The sequence below is a fragment of the Rutilus rutilus genome, assembly GCF_951802725.1.
Source record: "Rutilus rutilus genome assembly, chromosome: 18".
Lineage (NCBI taxonomy): Eukaryota > Metazoa > Chordata > Actinopteri > Cypriniformes > Leuciscidae > Rutilus > Rutilus rutilus.
Window position 1 is genome coordinate 17,308,905 of NC_140231.1, and position 18,846 is coordinate 17,327,750.

At 39.5% G+C, this 18,846-nt stretch overlaps 2 protein-coding genes across 3 annotated transcripts in view; one reads left to right on the forward strand and one right to left on the reverse strand.

The window, feature by feature from the left end:
• pcxa (pyruvate carboxylase a) overlaps nucleotides 1-18,846 on the reverse strand; it is a 128,179-nt gene that overhangs the window by 23,636 nt on the left and 85,697 nt on the right. The window lies entirely within an intron of this gene.
• lrfn4a (leucine rich repeat and fibronectin type III domain containing 4a) lies at nucleotides 8,451-18,063 on the forward strand. 2 transcript variants are annotated; one of them, XM_084387117.1, is made up of 4 exons: nucleotides 8,451-8,863; nucleotides 9,395-9,898; nucleotides 11,138-12,796; nucleotides 15,613-18,063. In XM_084387117.1, exons 3-4 carry the CDS (start codon nucleotides 11,160-11,162, stop codon nucleotides 16,655-16,657), a joined length of 2,682 nt encoding a protein of 893 aa, XP_084243243.1. In that variant the 5' UTR covers nucleotides 8,451-8,863; nucleotides 9,395-9,898; nucleotides 11,138-11,159; the 3' UTR covers nucleotides 16,658-18,063. The 2 variants fall into 2 exon arrangements, with proteins under 2 accessions (XP_084243243.1, XP_084243244.1); XM_084387118.1 differs by lacking the exon at nucleotides 9,395-9,898 and having other exon boundaries at nucleotides 8,462-8,863.

Below are 18,846 nucleotides of genomic sequence, written 5' to 3' on the forward strand. Positions count from 1 at the left end.
CGCTGCACCAAGAGACAACCACTAAATCATTAATCGTTTCCATGAATAGAAATGGAAAAATTGGCCATAACATCAACATGTTACGTGTCGTGGCCTAATGATTAGAGAGTCAGACTGGTAACCCGACGGTTGCGGATTCAATTCTCAAAACCAGCAGGAAACTACTGAGCAAGGCATCTAACCCCCAAATCTCCCCGGGTGCCACAGCAAAATGGCTGCCCACTGCTCCAGGTGTGTGTGTCCAAGGTTTGCAGTGTGTGTGTGTTCACTGCTCACTACTCCTAATGTGTGTGCACTAATTTGGATGGGTTAAATGAAAAGGACGAATTCCATGTATGGGTTACCATACTTGGCCTTCATGTTAATTTTATTTTCACTTTCAACATGAAGCTAATTTGGTGAGAACAATCTTAATGTTACTGCATTATACCCATGAATTAAGCTCAATAGCGTACCGCACGATATACGTCACCTTTTCTCATTAATATTCATTAAGCTAGCGACGGTTGCTAGGGGGGTCAAACTCGCGCGTGTCACTCATGCTAGACGCATGTAAACAGTTTACGGACGAGATGTATACTGAGCTAAACCTGCTAACTCTGTCCGAGAATGATGTCCCCGGTGCCAAATTCACTGGTATAGAAGTAGAAGAACATACAAATATTCAATTGAAGAGATGGCTTGAGTGTAGAGGGCTGAAAAAGACGGGAAAAAGAGCCGACCTGATCCAGAGGTAGATTGTTATCGACAGAATTTCTCCCCCAAAAAACATCGCCTTACGCCACTGACAGTGACATTTTGCAGTTTCAACAAGCTATCTTTTACCACCCTATGTCCTGTCTGTCTAGGGTTGCCAACTTCAGAAAAGGAAAATACGGGACAATCGTGGTTATTTATAGGAAAATGAGGGACACTCAAAACTGTACGTCATTTCAGTGTCTGCAGTTAAATATGTGTTTAAAAGGTTATCAGACATAAACACATTAGTATTGCTTTACCTATTTATGTATTTAATTATAAAAATAATTTTAATGTCATACATAAAAAAATGTCACATTACAAACAAACCATCATTCAAAATAGCAGCATTTATCTAAAATAGAAAGCTTTTTAACATTATATAGGCTTACAGTTCAAAAGTTTGGGAGATTATTCTTTTGGGAAGAAAATTAAAGAAAGTAATTGCCTACTTTTATTCAGCAAGGATGCATTACATTAATCAAAAGTGACAGTAAAGACATTTATAATGTTACAAAAGCTTTCTATTTACTTTCTAAGGCTTTTTTTAACATTAATAATAATCAGAAATGTTTTTTGAGCATATTATTCCTTCAGGTAGATTACATTTTTTCTTGCGTGGCTGGATGTTCGACTCATGAACAATAATCACGTTGTTTGCATTCGCCAAAATTGTTTTGCCGAAATCAAAACGTGGACAGTTAGCGCGAGACGAGTCCGGCTTGAAGAGGAAGCAACCAGACGGCAGAGGATTATGTTCGCAAATCAAACAATGATTTGTCTCAAAACAGTGATTAAAAAAAGCTGTGATTGGATGATGACAGGTGTCGGTGATCATTCTCAAGTGTCGGGACACGGGAGGTCACGCACGGGACAAATAAATTAAGTCCAAAATACGGGACGTCCCGCCTAATTTGGGACAGTTGGCAACCCTATGTCTGTCATATATACTATGTCCTCTGGTTGTCTTACGTCTGATAGTTGTTGGGGGTAATTTATATTATTATTATTATTAATGTATTTATTTTTTGTTTAGCGATCGCTAATGCTACTTGGTCACAACCAACAACACTTAATTTTTAATTAATATCAAATCTAAATTCTCTCAATTATTTTACCCTCCCCCCTAAGGCTGTTTCCTTACTACAGAAAAAGTAGTTCACATTTATCCCTCTGGGTTTTTGGCTTCGGGAAACGAATAAAGAATACATCCTTCATATGTGGACGGTCATAGTGTCTGGAGTCGTTTCGGCAAGTTCCATAGCAGCAGTGTTTACTCGGCATGTTCTTATTTGAGGGATAACCGGCAGAAAACAAGCAGTACTAGCATGAATCATAAGCGAGCGCGCTTCTATGTTGACCCCCTTCCGGTTTACGTTGCTGACGTCACGCGGCCTTGCGGTCTAAAAATAGCACTCGTGCGGCACGCTATTATAATACTCCCCATTATGTAGATAACTATATTCGTATTTCCAAGAAGGATGTGCAATTGTACAATGTTTCCTGAAGGCAACAAGTTTATAATGCGTAAAAAAATTATCAGTGTGTTTGTTTCCATTGTTGGCTATGCAATTTAACGTCTACATTTATTTTTTTGCTTTTTTGCATGATATGGATTCACTTTTTAATTTTATGGCAATTTTACAATTTTATTTTATGTTGCCTTGAGGAAAGAAAATTTAAGAAAGTATTTATTTTACCCAGTGTTATAGAGGGTTAATGGTTTTTGGAAAGCAGGGCCAACAAGGGACTTTCAATAACATGATTCAACAACCACATCCTGTCCACATGTTCAATAAAAATAACCATAGGATGCTGAAGAACATGTACACGCATGCACATAAATCCACAATAATGAAGAGCTTTCCTTTGCTGGTGAAGGAAACAACTTTTCACAGCTTTGATTGGACAGTGCCATTTAGTGGTAAACCACTGGCTATTGCCCGAAACAATTCAATGCCCACAAACTCTCCACAATGGCTGGATGAAGTTAGGGAAGTGGGAGAGAGAAAACATTGGAATTTTAAAGGGGTCATATGACGGTTCTAAAAATAACATTATTTTGTGTATTTGGTTTAATGCAATGTATTTACGTGGTTTTAGGTTAAAAAAAAAAGCAAGCAATAATAACAGGTGATAATATCGGTACTACCCTGATACTACCTTATTAATTCGAGCCCGAATCTGATCCTGAAAATGCAGATGACCAAGCTGATCGATCAACTTTGCCAGTGCGACTAGACCAGAACATATCAGATTGGTAAGGTTTTATTTCATTGGGGACATAATTACTGATTATAAAAGACTTATAGCCTACTGTCTTCTTAGGCGTCGCGCCGCGCGCTACGGGGGTGAGAACACTATGTAAACATAAAACCATGTCTGCATTTTGTGATCGTAGAAACGACAAACAAGCGTGCTCTATACTGCTCAAAACTTGCGTTTGAATAGTCAGTAGCAAATTATTAAAATATGAAAACATACCAACAGGCTGTGTCTGAGTCAGAAGCACCAGACTGTACTTGCAAAGATGCAATTGCCCCACTTTTTAGAATCAGCCTCTGTGCACAGCCGGCCTTGTACTTTCCCAGGTTCTGGAAACAGTCCTCCGAAAAATGCGCAGCACACAGTCGAATATTTCGGTTGTACTGTTCTGGAACAATGTTGTAAATAAAGCTTTACCACTGTTTTGTGCCCTCTTTTGGAAGGCCAAACAAAGTAGTTTGGCTTTCTCAACGAAAAACACAGCATCTCCACGACATGGCGGCAACAATAATGCAGCGAGAATAAAAGTTACGCCTTCTTTCTTTGCGTATACATGGGCGGTGTGTAACTCTGACCCCACACACTGATGCATATTCGTGGGGTCGTGTTTGAACGAAGTTTTAGAAAGAACAAAAGAATGTTTTACAAAGAATATTTCTTTGTGTTTGAGATTTTGGAACTCTGCAGCTCTTATACAAGCACAAACAGCTCCATAACGCACTAAAGAAAAAGGAAAACAAGAAATCGCATCATATGACTCCTTTAACATCTAAGCAGAGAGATGGATATTCTCATGGATACCTGTATGGATTTGTACATTTAGAAATAAGGAGCAGCCATATCGAAAAAAGCAAAAATAAAATGAGCAGTTACATTGCCAACTATCCAGCCATGGGACCTGTATAACAAGACAGATGGAAGTACAGATGGCAATATCACAACATAGTCTCACAGATTTAACCAGTTTGACTGTCCATGGTGGTGATATCTCAAGTCCTTTACTCTGCTTCCCAACGTTTTGTGTCTCCACAGCCTCATTAGAAAGGCTAAAATATGCTTTAAACAACATCAAACTAGAAATGTGTTGCTCTTAATTCATTTTATATTCACATTACATCAAATTAATACTACAAAATCTATCACTATTATAATGAGGTCATCCACAAGTTTTGACAATTCTGAGAAGAATCGACTGAGAAAAGACCTAACAGCTAATTTATTTATAAACAAAATCCACGAGGCGTTAACTAAATTCAAGACATATATTTTAATTATTATCTTTATTTTAATTACTATCAACCAGTATGAAATATCACCCATGAACAAAATACATCATTTGTACAAATGTGAATGAGAAGGGCACCAGCAGCAAAAACATCTGATGAATTTCTCAACATATTGAGAAATACATGATGAGATTAAATTCTTAAATTGAAACAATGATTGTTATATTATTTAAATATTGCAGATTTTCATCGTTTGCATTTTATGTGTGTTTGAAGCATATTTGGGAATATAGTGTACACATACGCACAAACAGTACGTTCAGTATTTTTTTTATCTTTTGGAAAGAAGTTTCTTATGCTCACCAAGTCAAAATATATTAAAAACAGTAATACTGTGAAATATCATTACAATTTAAAATAATAGTTTTCTATTTTAATTTATGTTAAAATGTAAATTTTTCAGCTTCCATTACTCCAGTCAGAAATCATTCTAATATGCTGAATAGGTGCTCAAATTTATTATTATAAATGTGCTAATGAATTCCCCCCCCCCCCAAGGTTTCTGATAAATAGAAAGCATTTTGATAGGAACAGTATTTTATTTTACACTGTCTTTTTTTTAACAATGTAAATGTCTTTACTGTCGCTTTTGATCATTTTAATGCATCTTTGTATTAATTTCTTAAAAAAAAAAAAAAAAATTCAAACGATAGTTTATATTTTACTTTGAGTATTCAAATCAAAAAGTCAAACCACACATATTGTTTTGTTTTTAACCAATTTTGTTACAGCTCTAATATTTTAGGTTTTAAATTCTCTCCTATAGGTATAAGAAACTAAATCTTACAGTAACCCGCTTAGGTTTCCCCTGGGGTGCACGCACCCCTGCTTGGGAATCACTCTTTCACAGCAATTAGTTGTGGTTTAGATCCAGCAGTTGCAGTGTCTTTCTTTATACAGGTGCAACGTACATACACACATGAATCATTCATCTTTGTCATTCATCTTATGGTACTTAAATGTATTATTCATGATTTGTCATAGTCGGAGACATAATTTAACTGAATCAAGACTGATACTGGTTCGCCAGCCAAATCTGGAGTCTGATACGTCAGCCACAGTGAGGTTTAGCAGACTTTGAGCCCACTGGTTACTTGCTCCAAGTGTGTGGAGCTGGGCTACAGTGGGCCTCTGGCAATGTTGCGTGCGGCCCGCTTAGCTGTGCCTGGGCCTCTATATATAGACCCGCATAAAGACTGTGAGTGACTCACGCTCACCTAAAATCACAGAGCCCAGAAAAACAAAGAATATGGGAATCAAAGATAGAACATGAGAAACTGAGAAAAAGTGCAACTTGGACTGAAAATCTTTGGCTCCTTCTCTACTTCTCAACTTTGCTGGCTGTGTAATGCTGAATTAGCCTCACGCTCATAAGACGATTATACAGATCAGCTTATAAGAACAGCTCTCTCATGATTTAGTACAGACAGTGGGTTTTGAACCACTGACCACTTGCATCAACAGCAAGTCATACCATTGGACCAAGACATATTTTAGGCTAACACTTTACAATAAAATTCACTTTGTTAACATTATTTAACCTAATAGCTACAATGAACAACTCTTTATTAACAGCATTTATTAATCTTGGTTAATGTTTATTTTTAAATACACAACCATAAGAGCATGGGCGTCAGTTTGGTTTGAAATGTGCTGGGGACAGAGACGCATTCGGAAGTGCATTTTCAGAAGTGCTGGGTACAATGACGCATTCATTTTTTTTCTCTCTTTCGCGCAGGTTATGTTGTGAAAGACGATGTCCTGTAGCTCAGGCACGGCCCCACTTTTCAACAGGCCCACCCAAAAAAAAACAAAAAAAACTTTTACTATATTCTAATTTTGTCAATAATTATAAAAAAACAAAACGCCAATAAGCTCATAATTTGTGCTAAAATAGTGTTTAGTTTTAAAAAACAATTTTAAAAAGCTGGTTATATTTTGATATTTCTGCGCAAGTTCAGCAGACAGTGAGGTTCGGGTTTGTTCCGATCAGAGCTCGTGAGTGGAGAGCGCATTTCTGAATATTCCGCTCCGCTCGTTCATTCCGCAGGGTTGCTCGCTCAACACTGTTGCCTGGTTCGAAAATATGTGGAATATGGGCTGCTTCCGACTAAAATTTTTTTCCTAGTCGACTAGTAGGCTAGTTGTTCATTTAAGTCATTCGTGGACAAATCGCCCCTTTATATTAATTTAATTACTTATATAGCCTACAGGATAATGAGCGTTTACGTAATATAGCCGCACTCAAGCGCACGACCGCACGCATAAAGCTTGCCACAAAGAACCGATAAAAGTAATGATTATGACTGCGTCTAAATGTGTCTAAATACGCTATGAATGTGAATGTGCATTATACGCTGAGTTTCGGTTCATTTATGAGACGAACTCCAGTTCACTCGCCGGCGCCTCCAATGTCGTGATTATCTGCTATAGGCCTATTTACTTCTTATTTATTAAATCCATTGGTTCATGAAACATTGATTAAAATTAAGATATAATTAATACAAAACGAAATTCACTTTAAAGAAGGCAGCTGTTCTGTTTGAGGTCTCTGTGAAAGTTTTAAAGCAGTCTTTTAGTGCCGCTTTCAGAGCGCTCACGTCCGTAACCGAGAACTGACACGTTGTTTTTTCCCTCATAAATGCGAACACGGAAAATAAAATAAAATGAATATTATAATGTTTTTTTGTTGGGTCAGACAATGATTACCAAATTTCTCTCTCATATTGCTCCTCACAACCACTGAAAACGGTCAAAAAAAAAATCGAACCAAAAGTCAAATTAATATGGACGGAAGTTAAAAGTGGTGGGTACAAAATGACTCATGACGAAATCTGGTGGGTATGCGTCCCCCCCGTCCCCCCCGAAATCGACGCCTATGCATAAGAGATGAATACATTTATTCATGCATTAAATTAATCAAAAAGTGACAAAGACATTTATAATTTTACAAAATATTTCTATTTTAAATAAATGCTGTTACTTGTAAATTTCTATTTACCAAAGAATCCTGAAAAAATGCATCATGTTTTCCACAAAAATATTAAACTACATAACAGGTTGATTTCTGAAGAATCATGTGACACTAAAGACTGGAATAATGGCTGCTGAAAATTCAGCTTGGCCATCACAATAAAATATATCTTAAAAATATTAAAATAGAAATTAGTTATTATAAAATGTAATATTTCACAATATTACTGCTTTACTGTATTTTGGGATCAAATAAATGCAGCCTAAGCATAAGGGGCTTCTTTAAAAAAACATTAACGAAATCTTACCAATCCCAAACTTTTAAACAGTAGTGTTTACTAATACATTTTTAACATTTCAAGTTGTATACGTTAATATTACTTCATGTATTATGAATAAACATGGTTTAACAACAAAGTACATAGTGTATTTTTAAATTAACATACCTAGATTGATAAACTTGCCCATTATTAGTTCATTATTAGTTAACAAATTGAACATTTGTGAAAGCAGTTACTGTTTTATTTATATCTGGAAGTTTATCCATTTATGCAGTTTATTTATTTCATTTTTACAAAAAATTATATCATAATACGAAAAATTCTGACAGTCAACTATGCTGTTTTGGGGATGGGGTGGAGCCATGTCATATCCTGTCAAAGGCATCAGAATCACCCACCCAGGCAATTCAGAGTTACCCACCTTCAACAACACATGCATTTTTAAAAACAGATTTCTCAAAATCAGCTCCTCTTTCAGTATCTGTTTTTAATGATATATATATATATATATATATATATATATATATATATATATATATAAAATGTATGTGTGTGTGTGTGTGTGTGTGTGTGTGTGTGTGTGTGTGTGTGTGTGTATATATATATATATATATATATATATATATATATACACACACACACACACACACACACACACACACACACACACATACATATATATATATATAAAAAAAACTTTGGGCAATTCCTCTCCACATCCAGCCCCACACCCCTGTCTGGCAATGCACTCTCATTCTGCCATTTTTACCCTTGCATTTCATCTCTCTCTTCATACCGAGAGCCAAGACTGCTTCAGGCTCTACCACTACCCCCCCCCCCCCCCCCTCCTCCTCCCCTCCTCTCTCGCGCTCGCTCTCTCTCGCTCTCTCTTCCCTCCCTCCCGCTCACTCTGCCCTTGCTGTGGCAGACACATTGCAGTTGCAAACGCTCGCATCGGCTTGCTCCCTGCATCAAAACCAACAAATCACAGACTCGCGCAGTTCAAGAATACAGAGCAGGACGAAAAAGCAAAAACAAGGCACTGATTGATGGTAATATGCGACATCAGCTGGGACTCTACAGCACTGTCATATAAAGGTTCTTCGCGGCTGTAGGTAATGGTTGCCTACTTTGTGGGCAGGGTTTCCTGGGACCGTTTGCAAAAGTAAAAACAAAAGAAGCGGTCGGGGGAGAAACAAGGGGTGAGGATGCTACCCAAAATCCCTCTTGGACAAACCTGAGATGTAGAGGGAAAGGGACCCCAGGAAAAGGCAGCAGTTATCTCGGATGGACACAAGCAGGAATTTGGAAATAAAAAAGGTAGGTATATGTTTGCCTTTACCCTTTAGGTATTTAGGAGAGGCTGATGAGGAGTGGAGACAGAGATTTGGAGTTAGTTCAGACAGAGTACAAAGAATAACAGTTCAGGGTGGATTAGAGAGAGAGAGAGACAGAGAAAGAAAACAAAAAGGAGGTAATCGTGTAGTGAAAATGAGTCTATAGACCTCAGGTCCATCCAGACAAGAGTGCATGCACGCACATACACAGACAAATTTGGCTCAGTCAGACCCACAGGGTCTGCTTGAAAGCAGGTCTAATTGGATTATTTGCTTTAATGCGCCAGTTTACAGGAAGAATCAATTAATTTAGGATCCTTAATAGTATAAGACGCTGACATCAGCAAACAGACATGAATGATACACAACATGCTTTCCGCTTTAAGATGTGTCATCTGAGCTAAAAGTCTATGCAAGAGAAATGAGAGAACAAAAATAAACTGATGTGAGCTTTTTTTTTTTTAAAGAATGGGAGCTTTTAATATTGGTTCAATATTTGTGTTTCTTTTGGCAGTTCACTCTGAGATTAAATGGATTGGAAGCACTTGCTACTGGAAACACCTTTGCAAATAGAAGATTTTAATAAAACAAGCTTTCACTGGAGTCTGAATTTAAAAATGCTGTGAAGTGAAGGAGAATTTGGATGCATTTCCTGAAATGCAGAAAATTATGAAAATCAAGAAAAAAATAATCCAACTTACTTTTAACTGAGGTTCACAGAAGATTATGGAAACTGGGCAGAGTGACTCATGGCGAAGAAAAGAACGGCAAGGCAGTCATGATGTGACAGTAATTCATCCATCTGACCACAGATCAAATTTAAATCATCTTGATTTTTGGTCATTAACTATGAGGAACAAATCTACCCTCAGCACATCTGAATATTTCCACAGTGTTTACAGTGTTTCACTTCTGGATTTTCATCTGAAGCAATAATGGGACTAGCTGGGCAGTTTGTCTATAAAAGAACTGAAAGGATTGGAAACCATTTTAAATCTTGATGAAACAGACACAACAGGTATGAAAAATTACAGTATTTTTTTGTTTGTCGTTTTCTCCTTTCCCTCCCTGCAAAAAGTAACCTACTGCTGGCAGGCAGGACCTCATGAGGTTTGTCAATTGTTTTCAGGATATTTACAGTGTGTAATTCCAGATTCAGCACAATGAATCTAAATTCCACTGGGTATTCATTCTTTATAGCAAATTTGCACACATACAGCTTTGAGCCAATTGCACATGGTTATTTATAGAATATAACTACTCTCAATGCTGCCCCATCTTATCTCTTCATCTCACCCATTCTCAGTTGCACACACTCGTTTAAAAAAAAACTGCTTTACGAGACTGACATTGGAGCCATTATGTAAGACTGAGATGAACAGTCCAAAAATCACGTAAATAACAAATAGAAGCATTAGCATAACACCATCACAGTATAACACATATTTGATGATGGTGACTAATGGATTAATTAAACCAAGTCAAGCATTTGCACATGTTCAGGGACAATAGTGCATTAGATAACACAGGTATTCACTCTTGTGAAAGCAATTCAACTTCATTTACACACTCGTTGCAGCTTGTGTCGGTCCCTACTCTCCTTGCACTGGTTGGCTTGCTTCTGCCCATGTGTGCGACAGAGCAGGCACACACAGACAGTTATGTATCAGGTTAATGGAGTAATCAGACCCCTGTAGGAGAACAGGGAGCAGCAGAGAGGAGAACAAACAAAAGGACATAAGACGTGGGTAAATAGATACACTTTGTCTGCACACACAGCCACAACAACAGCCACACAATCTCACATCTGCGATGAGAAGACAGCCAAGGCATTCATCACTTAGAATGTGACTGATCATCTTGGGGTTTGTCCCTGGCAGCCAAATTGAGTCTCTCTTTCACTCACAAAACAGGGGAAAAGTTTAAGGTTCTTGTTGCACTTGCTGGGCACATGATGAATGTCTTAAAATCCAAACAACTGACAACTGATTCCAGGTAAATCATTAATCTGAACCAATGGACATGACTCACGGTTAGCTCCTCTTTGATACATTGTTGGATGAAGCGAGCTTATACTGGATGAGCGACTAGACATAACATTGTCTCTAAGTCTCAGTGGCAATTAATGGATAACCGCATTTGTGAAGGGGATTAGTGGATGGAAAAGCAGTCCCTGGATTGAGGGAGACAGAAAGTCCTAATTTTTCTCAGTTCAAGTTATGAGTTGAAGTCACTAATATTTGTTCTCTTTGCACAGGTCTGTGGACTACCTGGTTACCATGCCACGCACAGAACCAGGAAGTCCATCTAGAGGAACCAATCTGTTGCAAGAACAGGGCAACTCAAAATGGATCCAGTCAAGGAGATATCATGCTTCCTCTAACCCTTTCAGCCCAATAAATGTCCGACCCTGTCCCATGCCACAATCAACAATTTTCTGGCTGAGTCTACTAGGCTTCGTATTGCTGCAGAGTGGACAAGGTGTGTTGGCAGGGGAGACATGGGGCATGGTGTCCATCTGCCCCATCCACTGTGTGTGTCGGAACTTATCTGAGTCTCTAAGCACACTTTGTGTGAATAAAGGTCTGCTTTTCGTGCCACCGAACATTGATCGCCGCACTGTGGAGCTCCGTCTTGCTGACAACTACATCCTGGAAGTGGGAGGTGCAGACTTTGCCAATATGACAGGACTAGTTGACCTAACATTGTCACGCAACACCATCCATTCTCTAAAACCACTGGCCTTTGCTGATCTGGAGAGTCTGCGTTCACTTCACCTAGACACCAACCGTCTCACAGTGGTGGGACCTCAGGATCTGACAGGTCTTGTTAACCTTCAGCATCTAATCATCAACAACAACCAGCTCACAGATGTTTCGGTGGATGCTTTTGATGACTTCCTATTGACTCTGGAAGATCTGGACCTTTCCTACAACAACCTACGCAGGGTTCCTTGGGAATCTATACAGAATATGGCTAGCCTGCACACCTTAAATCTAGATCACAATCTAATAGACCAGATTGCTGAGGGTTCTTTCAGTGAGCTCTTTAAACTGTCTCGACTGGATATGACCTCGAACAGATTGCAGACTCTTCCCCCTGATCCACTGTTTTCCAGATCCCAGATTGGGGCTGTCAGTCCAACACCATACAATTCCATCACCAGCCTTAACTTTGGGGGGAATCCCCTGCATTGCAACTGTGAGCTGTTGTGGCTACGACGACTGATTCGGGAAGATGACATGGAGACGTGTGCCACACCTGTTCATCTGGCGGGTCGCTACTTCTGGTCCATCCCTGAGGAAGAGTTCACGTGTGAGCCACCACTGATCACCCGTAATACCAACAAGCTGTGGGTGTTGGAGGGTCAAAGAGCCACACTTAAATGTAGAGCCATTGGTGACCCTGAGCCAGTTATTCATTGGGTGTCACCAGATGACCGTATTGTGGCCAACTCCAGTCGCATTTGTTCATACTACAATGGCACGCTGGACTTTTTGGTGACACGTGCCAGAGATGATGGCACCTATACGTGCATTGCCATCAATGCTGCAGGGGAATCTACAGCTCTGGTAGAATTGAAGATCATCCCTCTTCCCCATAGAGGTAATGGTACAATATCCCTTATCAACCACAGAGACCCTGGATCGTCTGATATTAGCAGTGGGCGGGGAGGGGTTGAAGGGGCAGGGACTGGTGTGGTGACTGTACGGAATGTCACTGGAGGCAAGGGAGATACCGGAGAAAGAGGAAGCGGAAGCAGTAATGGAGGAGCAGAAACCCTGGTAGCAGTTTTAGGCGTGACATCCAATTCAGCTCAGATTCGCTGGAAAATGGGTCGATCTTCAATGCCTTTCTTGGTGTGGATGTATCAGATCCAGTACAATAGCACTGCTGACGACGCACTTGTTTATAGGTAAGGATATCATGTTTCTTGATCTTGCAGCACTTTTGACAAAAAAAGAAAAGAAAATGATGTGTTGGTTTTCGTGCATTTCAAGTGAACATGTAAACATCCTTGATGCTCATGTTCATGGATTATAGGCTTCAGATACTGATGAAAATATCCCAAAGCAGAGGGAAGAAGTTGAGCCATGAGGCTAAAACAGATACAGGCAGCTATTTATAGCCAGGGAGGGGTAAAGAAAGCAGAGCACTTGAGTGAGGGGACCTGCTGACTCTGGGGAAAACAGGATGGACCCTTTAAAAGGGCAAAACCTACACATTTGAAGATGGTGTCACAGCAAATCAGGAAGAGTGAAATGGATCTAAATGGAGGAAGAAAGGGATAGAGATGGGGCAGGTCACATGGGAAGGGCTGTGGGAGTTGCTTACACTGACTCTTCTTAGACAGCTGGGAGGAGTCATAGTAGTTCCACAGTAGTAGTGTCCAAATTCTCATACATTTATACATTTATACTTTGTACTAAATTCAGTGAAGAACTTCTCAACATTTGATGTTCTTTTGGCATGCAGGTTTATAGTATAAATACATTTCCAGACATAAAACATCTGCTATGTGTCCTGTGACACACTAACAATGAACAAGAAAACTATTTATTTAGCTGTTGTTTAAAAAGTAAAATTTAATCAGAAAAAAATGTATTGGTACAAGCAGTACATGTACTTTAAAAAAAGCCACCTGGCTCACAGTTTTTGGACATTATTATCTTTTGAATCTGACACAGCATCAGCTCCTGTTCTCTCAAGGGATAATGAAGTGTCCACTGTTTGCACACCTCAGAATCTTAGCAGATGCAGTACATCATCTGGGTATTGTTCAGCTACTGATCACGGATATGGATGTATTTTTATTACTTTTTATATACTGTGCAGCAGTATCAGGATGCACAAACAACTCAGTTTGAATTCAAAAATCCTACTTCAGCCAAAGAAATTCCTCCATGGTAGCTTTCATTTTATGATCCAATTTGTTTATCTCACTCTCTCCTCTCATTACCTTTTCCTTTCCCTTTCCCTTTGCAACCTTCCTAGAGCTCTTCAGCTATAAACACTCAATTACTCAGAAGGGAGCTTATAAAAGCAAAATATACACTGCACATGCACACACATGAACCCATTCTGGCATGGTAAGGACATATCTTGGAAGGCTTAACAAATGTAAGGAGCAGTGGGATTTCTAGGGATTGGGATCAATAATGCATGGTGAAGGTGAGGGGCATGTTTGTGAGACAAGGAGAGAAATATAGATAGATAAAGGAGGATGGGCTAAAGAGAGGGGGATGAAGGTAGCAGAAGTAGCAGCAGTTGCTGAGTGATGGCAGGCAGAGAAGTGGATGAGTGGGAGGCCAGGCATCTTCATAATGGACCTGTTACTACAGCTACTCCCATCAACATGCAGGGATTTGTAAGAGTAAACACAGTAAGCCACTCAAGGCCAGAAGACAGACATTACACTTTGACTGGACACCTTGACTGCACCTAAACTACAGAGATAGACTTTTTCCTAGATATTTTTGCACATTCAAGGAACGCTCCACATTCATTACAAGTTAAGCACTATTGACAATATTTGTGGCATAATGTCAATAACCACAGAAAAAAAATCATGGTAACAGCAAGGCTAGTCTCAGCATCAGACGTCACGTCTGATGGTGAGACTAGCCTTGCTGTTACCATGATTTTGGTTGTTTCTGCACCAGTCAGTTCTCACCACAGTTTTGAAAAATGCTACAAAGGTGGGAGCGGTGAGATGCGAAGTGAAGGGGGAAGAGGGACCAACAACACAGCAACGGCTTCTGATTCTGACAGTTTTATTTCCCTCTCATGGAGTTAAAAGCATCAAAGCTTCCCACAAATGCATGTTGCAATTTACCATTACACGTAACACAATATATATTATACATGGTTTTGTAATTTCACCGTAAATTACACAAATACATACTACATCCCGTGACAGCTAGAATTTAACGCACAAATGCACAGCTTTGCAGTGAAAAAAAGATATACACATACATACACACACACACACGCACACACACATGCGACCCATCCCTTTAAGTGAGGCGTCTTCTCATAGGATAAGGCATGCAGTCTCATGACTAATTATGAGATATATCTCATTGATATGCAGTAACACACTGAGCTAAAAAAAAAGTCAAGTCAACTTGAATGTGAACACGGTATTTGATTCCTTCCAGTGCAGCACAAAAACACTACACACCTTTTTTCTGAGGTTAATATTCAAAGAAAGATAGTGTAGTCAAAATAAAATTGACGAATCTGAACAAAAGTTTATTGAATGTGAAGAGGAAAGAGGGAAATAGCTTATTGAAACCAGAGCAAAAGAGATTAAAATTGTTCAAGGTCCTTCTGCTGTAAACCCCAATTGCCTCTCAAAGTAAAGTGAATTAAAGAACTTGAATCATGTGTAGCCATTCAAAGCATTTTCATTACAGACACATATACCAAACAGCCAAAGCAAATGCAGTGGACAGTCAATAATTTTTTTAAAGAGTACTGTATAGACACAGTTTCTGCCAGAATGTAAACACTAGTGTGGGCAGGATTCCTTCAGGCAAGAAGCATGTCAGCAACCTCTTAGCTTTAATGTAAAAATGCTGAATTGGTTGTCAGACTGACCATTTTCACTACAAAAGCTTTGAAATCCATCAAGTTCACCTTATTGTGCTTGGTGCATTTCTTTCTGCATTTCTCCTCAATATGTTTAATTTCTCAAAGTCTCTCCTTCTTTTTAATTTTTGGTTACAGAATTCTGCCTCCAACCAGTAATAGTTTCCTGCTGAAAAACTTGGTGTCAGGAGCGGACTACAGCCTGTGTGTCTTGGCCATATTCGATGATGGCATCTCCTCCTTGGCTACTACAAAGGTGTTGGGCTGCATCCAGTTCAGCACTAAAGAGGATTATCCAGAATGCCGTTCTCTGCACGCTCACTTCCTGGGCGGCACGCTGACAGTGATGGTGGGTGGTGTGGTGGTAGTAACCCTTCTGGTCTTCACCGTGGCCATGATGGTGCGCCATCGTGTATGCGGAGAGTGTCGGGATGATGCCAACAGGCCCGGCAAGTTCTTGCCAGCCAAAGGGGTGGATGTTTACGCCCAGACAAATGGAAACAACAGTATGATGATGGTGGCGTTGCCAAACGGAGTCTTGGCCCAAAGAACAAAAGACAAACACAAGCACAGTTCTCTCTCAAAACCCAAACAGAGCCCGGAGCCACACCATGGCACACACGATAGGGGTGACGGGGCAGTGAGGGAAAAATGTTTTAGTCCTCTCACACCAGAAAGTGAGAGATTGACACTCTTCTACTCCCCAAGTAACACACTGCCCATGCCGACACAAAAGCGAGCAGGTAGGCTCAAGTTGCGGAAACCTCTGGAGAAAGACAGAGACATGGACAGAGAGGCCTTGGCCTCGCTTGCATTGAAACAAGATGGAGATGAGGGAAGGGAAGGAGGCTCAGACTTGAGGCAAGCACTAAAAACCAAGCGTAGCTGCTCTTTTGATGTGGGTGAAATCACCACCACCACCACGTGTTACGGCTACGCCAAGCGGCTGAGTGTCATCTGGACCCGTCGTAGCCAGTCGCTACATGGCATGCTTGTCCACTGTGCCTCCACGACCAGCACATCCAGCACGGGTAGCAACGAGCAGTACGGCAACGGCCTAACGCAAAATTGTCTACATGCCTTCACTTCTAACAACTCCTCCAACTCCAACTCTAACTCGACTTCAAACTCAAACAGTAGCATGACTGTCAATCCAAGAGACCTGGAGGAAAGCGTGGTGTAGATTGTGAAAGAAAGATTCGCCTAAGAAAGGCTGATACAAACAAACAAACAACAAACGCAGTGAGAGAGAACTATAAAAAAAAAAATTAGATAAGAAATTATCAGGGGAGGGCAGAATTGATGAGAAGTAATGCTCCTGACACAAAGGATTGGCTATCATTTGATGACCGCCATTATTCTAAGCCACAACAAGGCTCAAAATCAAATTATGTGAAGACAAAGAATGACAAGTAGGATTTGAAGAAATGAGATTCAAGGACAGGCTTGTTTTTTTACCACAGGCCCAAGGCATGGGGGATTACAACCTAAAGCGTCTGTTTCAACAAGATTAATTAACCAATTAATACATTTTGGAATAAATCAGCCTCTACTTTATGTAGAAGAAACACTATTCGAATGCTAATGAGGAGCTGAAAAACTAAGGGGGTAAATATCACACACACACAAAAAATAATTCAAACCCAAAGAGAGAATGCATTATCTGTTGAAATACACTGCTGCAAAGAAGCACAACATGGATGGGCCTTCTAATGAGAGAAAGAATATAAATATGCTGTAAAGTTTCTCTTCACTCTATTAATTTTTTCAAACGGATATGTTTTTCAATGAATTGAAAAGATGGAAGGAGTGGGACTCTCAGAACACTACAATACATTGGTGTTAAGAACGGGGTAACCATTTGTTCAAATGTCATTCAACAGTGGTCTGAATAGTCATAATTGTTCTTGTCTGATCAGCCTTTTTTCCAGAGTCATAAAAAGAATAAAAAGCTGTTCTGTAAAAATGATATTCTGTATTGTGGAATGAAGCTGTAATGAAGCTCTAATTGAGATCAATCTGATATGATAGCTCCAAGGTTAATTTCTTAAGAGAAGCTGGAATAAAAAGCCATATGGCACATGAACCAAAAAACTAGAGTGCTGCCGTTGACTGGCAGCACGGCATACAGCCCCCCAAAAAACCTGATTAAAATGTCAAATAGGATAATAAGCTTAATGTCTCTAGTGTACTAATTCTAGCTCAGCTAACTTAACTGGAGATTTAATTGCAGATAATAAACAACATCAACAACAAGGTCTGTTAATCTGCAAGATATCAAAGAAGTAATGTGTTATATGAGCTAAGGCTTCAAGATGAAGCTTGTAATTTCCTGCTATATTTCTTCATTTCTGCTGTGTCAAGCCCACTACAGACCATTTTATATAACAGTCGACAGAAGAGGAGGAAAACAGGACGAAGATGAAAGGAAAGAGGCAGGGGTGAAGGTGTGGACCAGAAAAAGAGGACATTGGTGCAGTTGGGGGAGGTTTCTTGTCTGCCTGGTTTGTGTGTTATGCTAAGCGCTTTGTTACAACGGATATCGCAAATGGTCTTTAAAGCTCAGGTTATAGCCAATACATTATATGGAGAGAGAACATATGCATACATCGATGCGTGTTTATGTAATCCCAGTATGTGAGTTAAATCAATCCCCGCTCTTTCCTAAAACTTAACGAGCTGCTTCACTAACTACTCTATACATCAGCTGCTACCTTCTAAGTTAACATCTAAATCAAAATGCAAGTCTGATTTAAAGCCATTCATACAAGCCAAACAAATAGCGCTACTCATATGAAGAGCTTAAGAGCCCTGTCTAATGCTTAAAGATTGAGTTAATTCCAATAGAGTTTGACATTAACATGATGGTAAGCTAATAACTTTGTGATACTCTATATTAATTATTATATATACATATATTATGTATGCATGTATGGATGTATATTAGGGGTTGAACGACTTCATTTTTCAACTGAAAAGCCTGAACCTCGAGCTGAGACTCGAACGCGGGTTGCCTTGTGCACAGCTATGATATATGACACAGTGCTGCCAACAAGGCTATTGCTCCTACAAAACAGCTTATTTTTAGGAGTTCTTTTGTCTTTGGGTCGTTATATTTCTCACAGATTTCTGCTCGTTCTAAATCAGATACAGATAAAGTAGCTAAGATTACATTTATATGAATGCATAAGTGAGAGAGAGATTGCGTGTGAATTCATTCTACCTGTCACTGTCTCTCTAATAATAGAGAAGCTGTGGGTTTAAGATACTAAGGAATATATGCTAGAACTTTTCAGTTTTGAAACTATTTTATTGATAAATCACAGAACAGTGTTGACAATACATTTCTGCGCTCCCGAGTGTTTGGGTGCG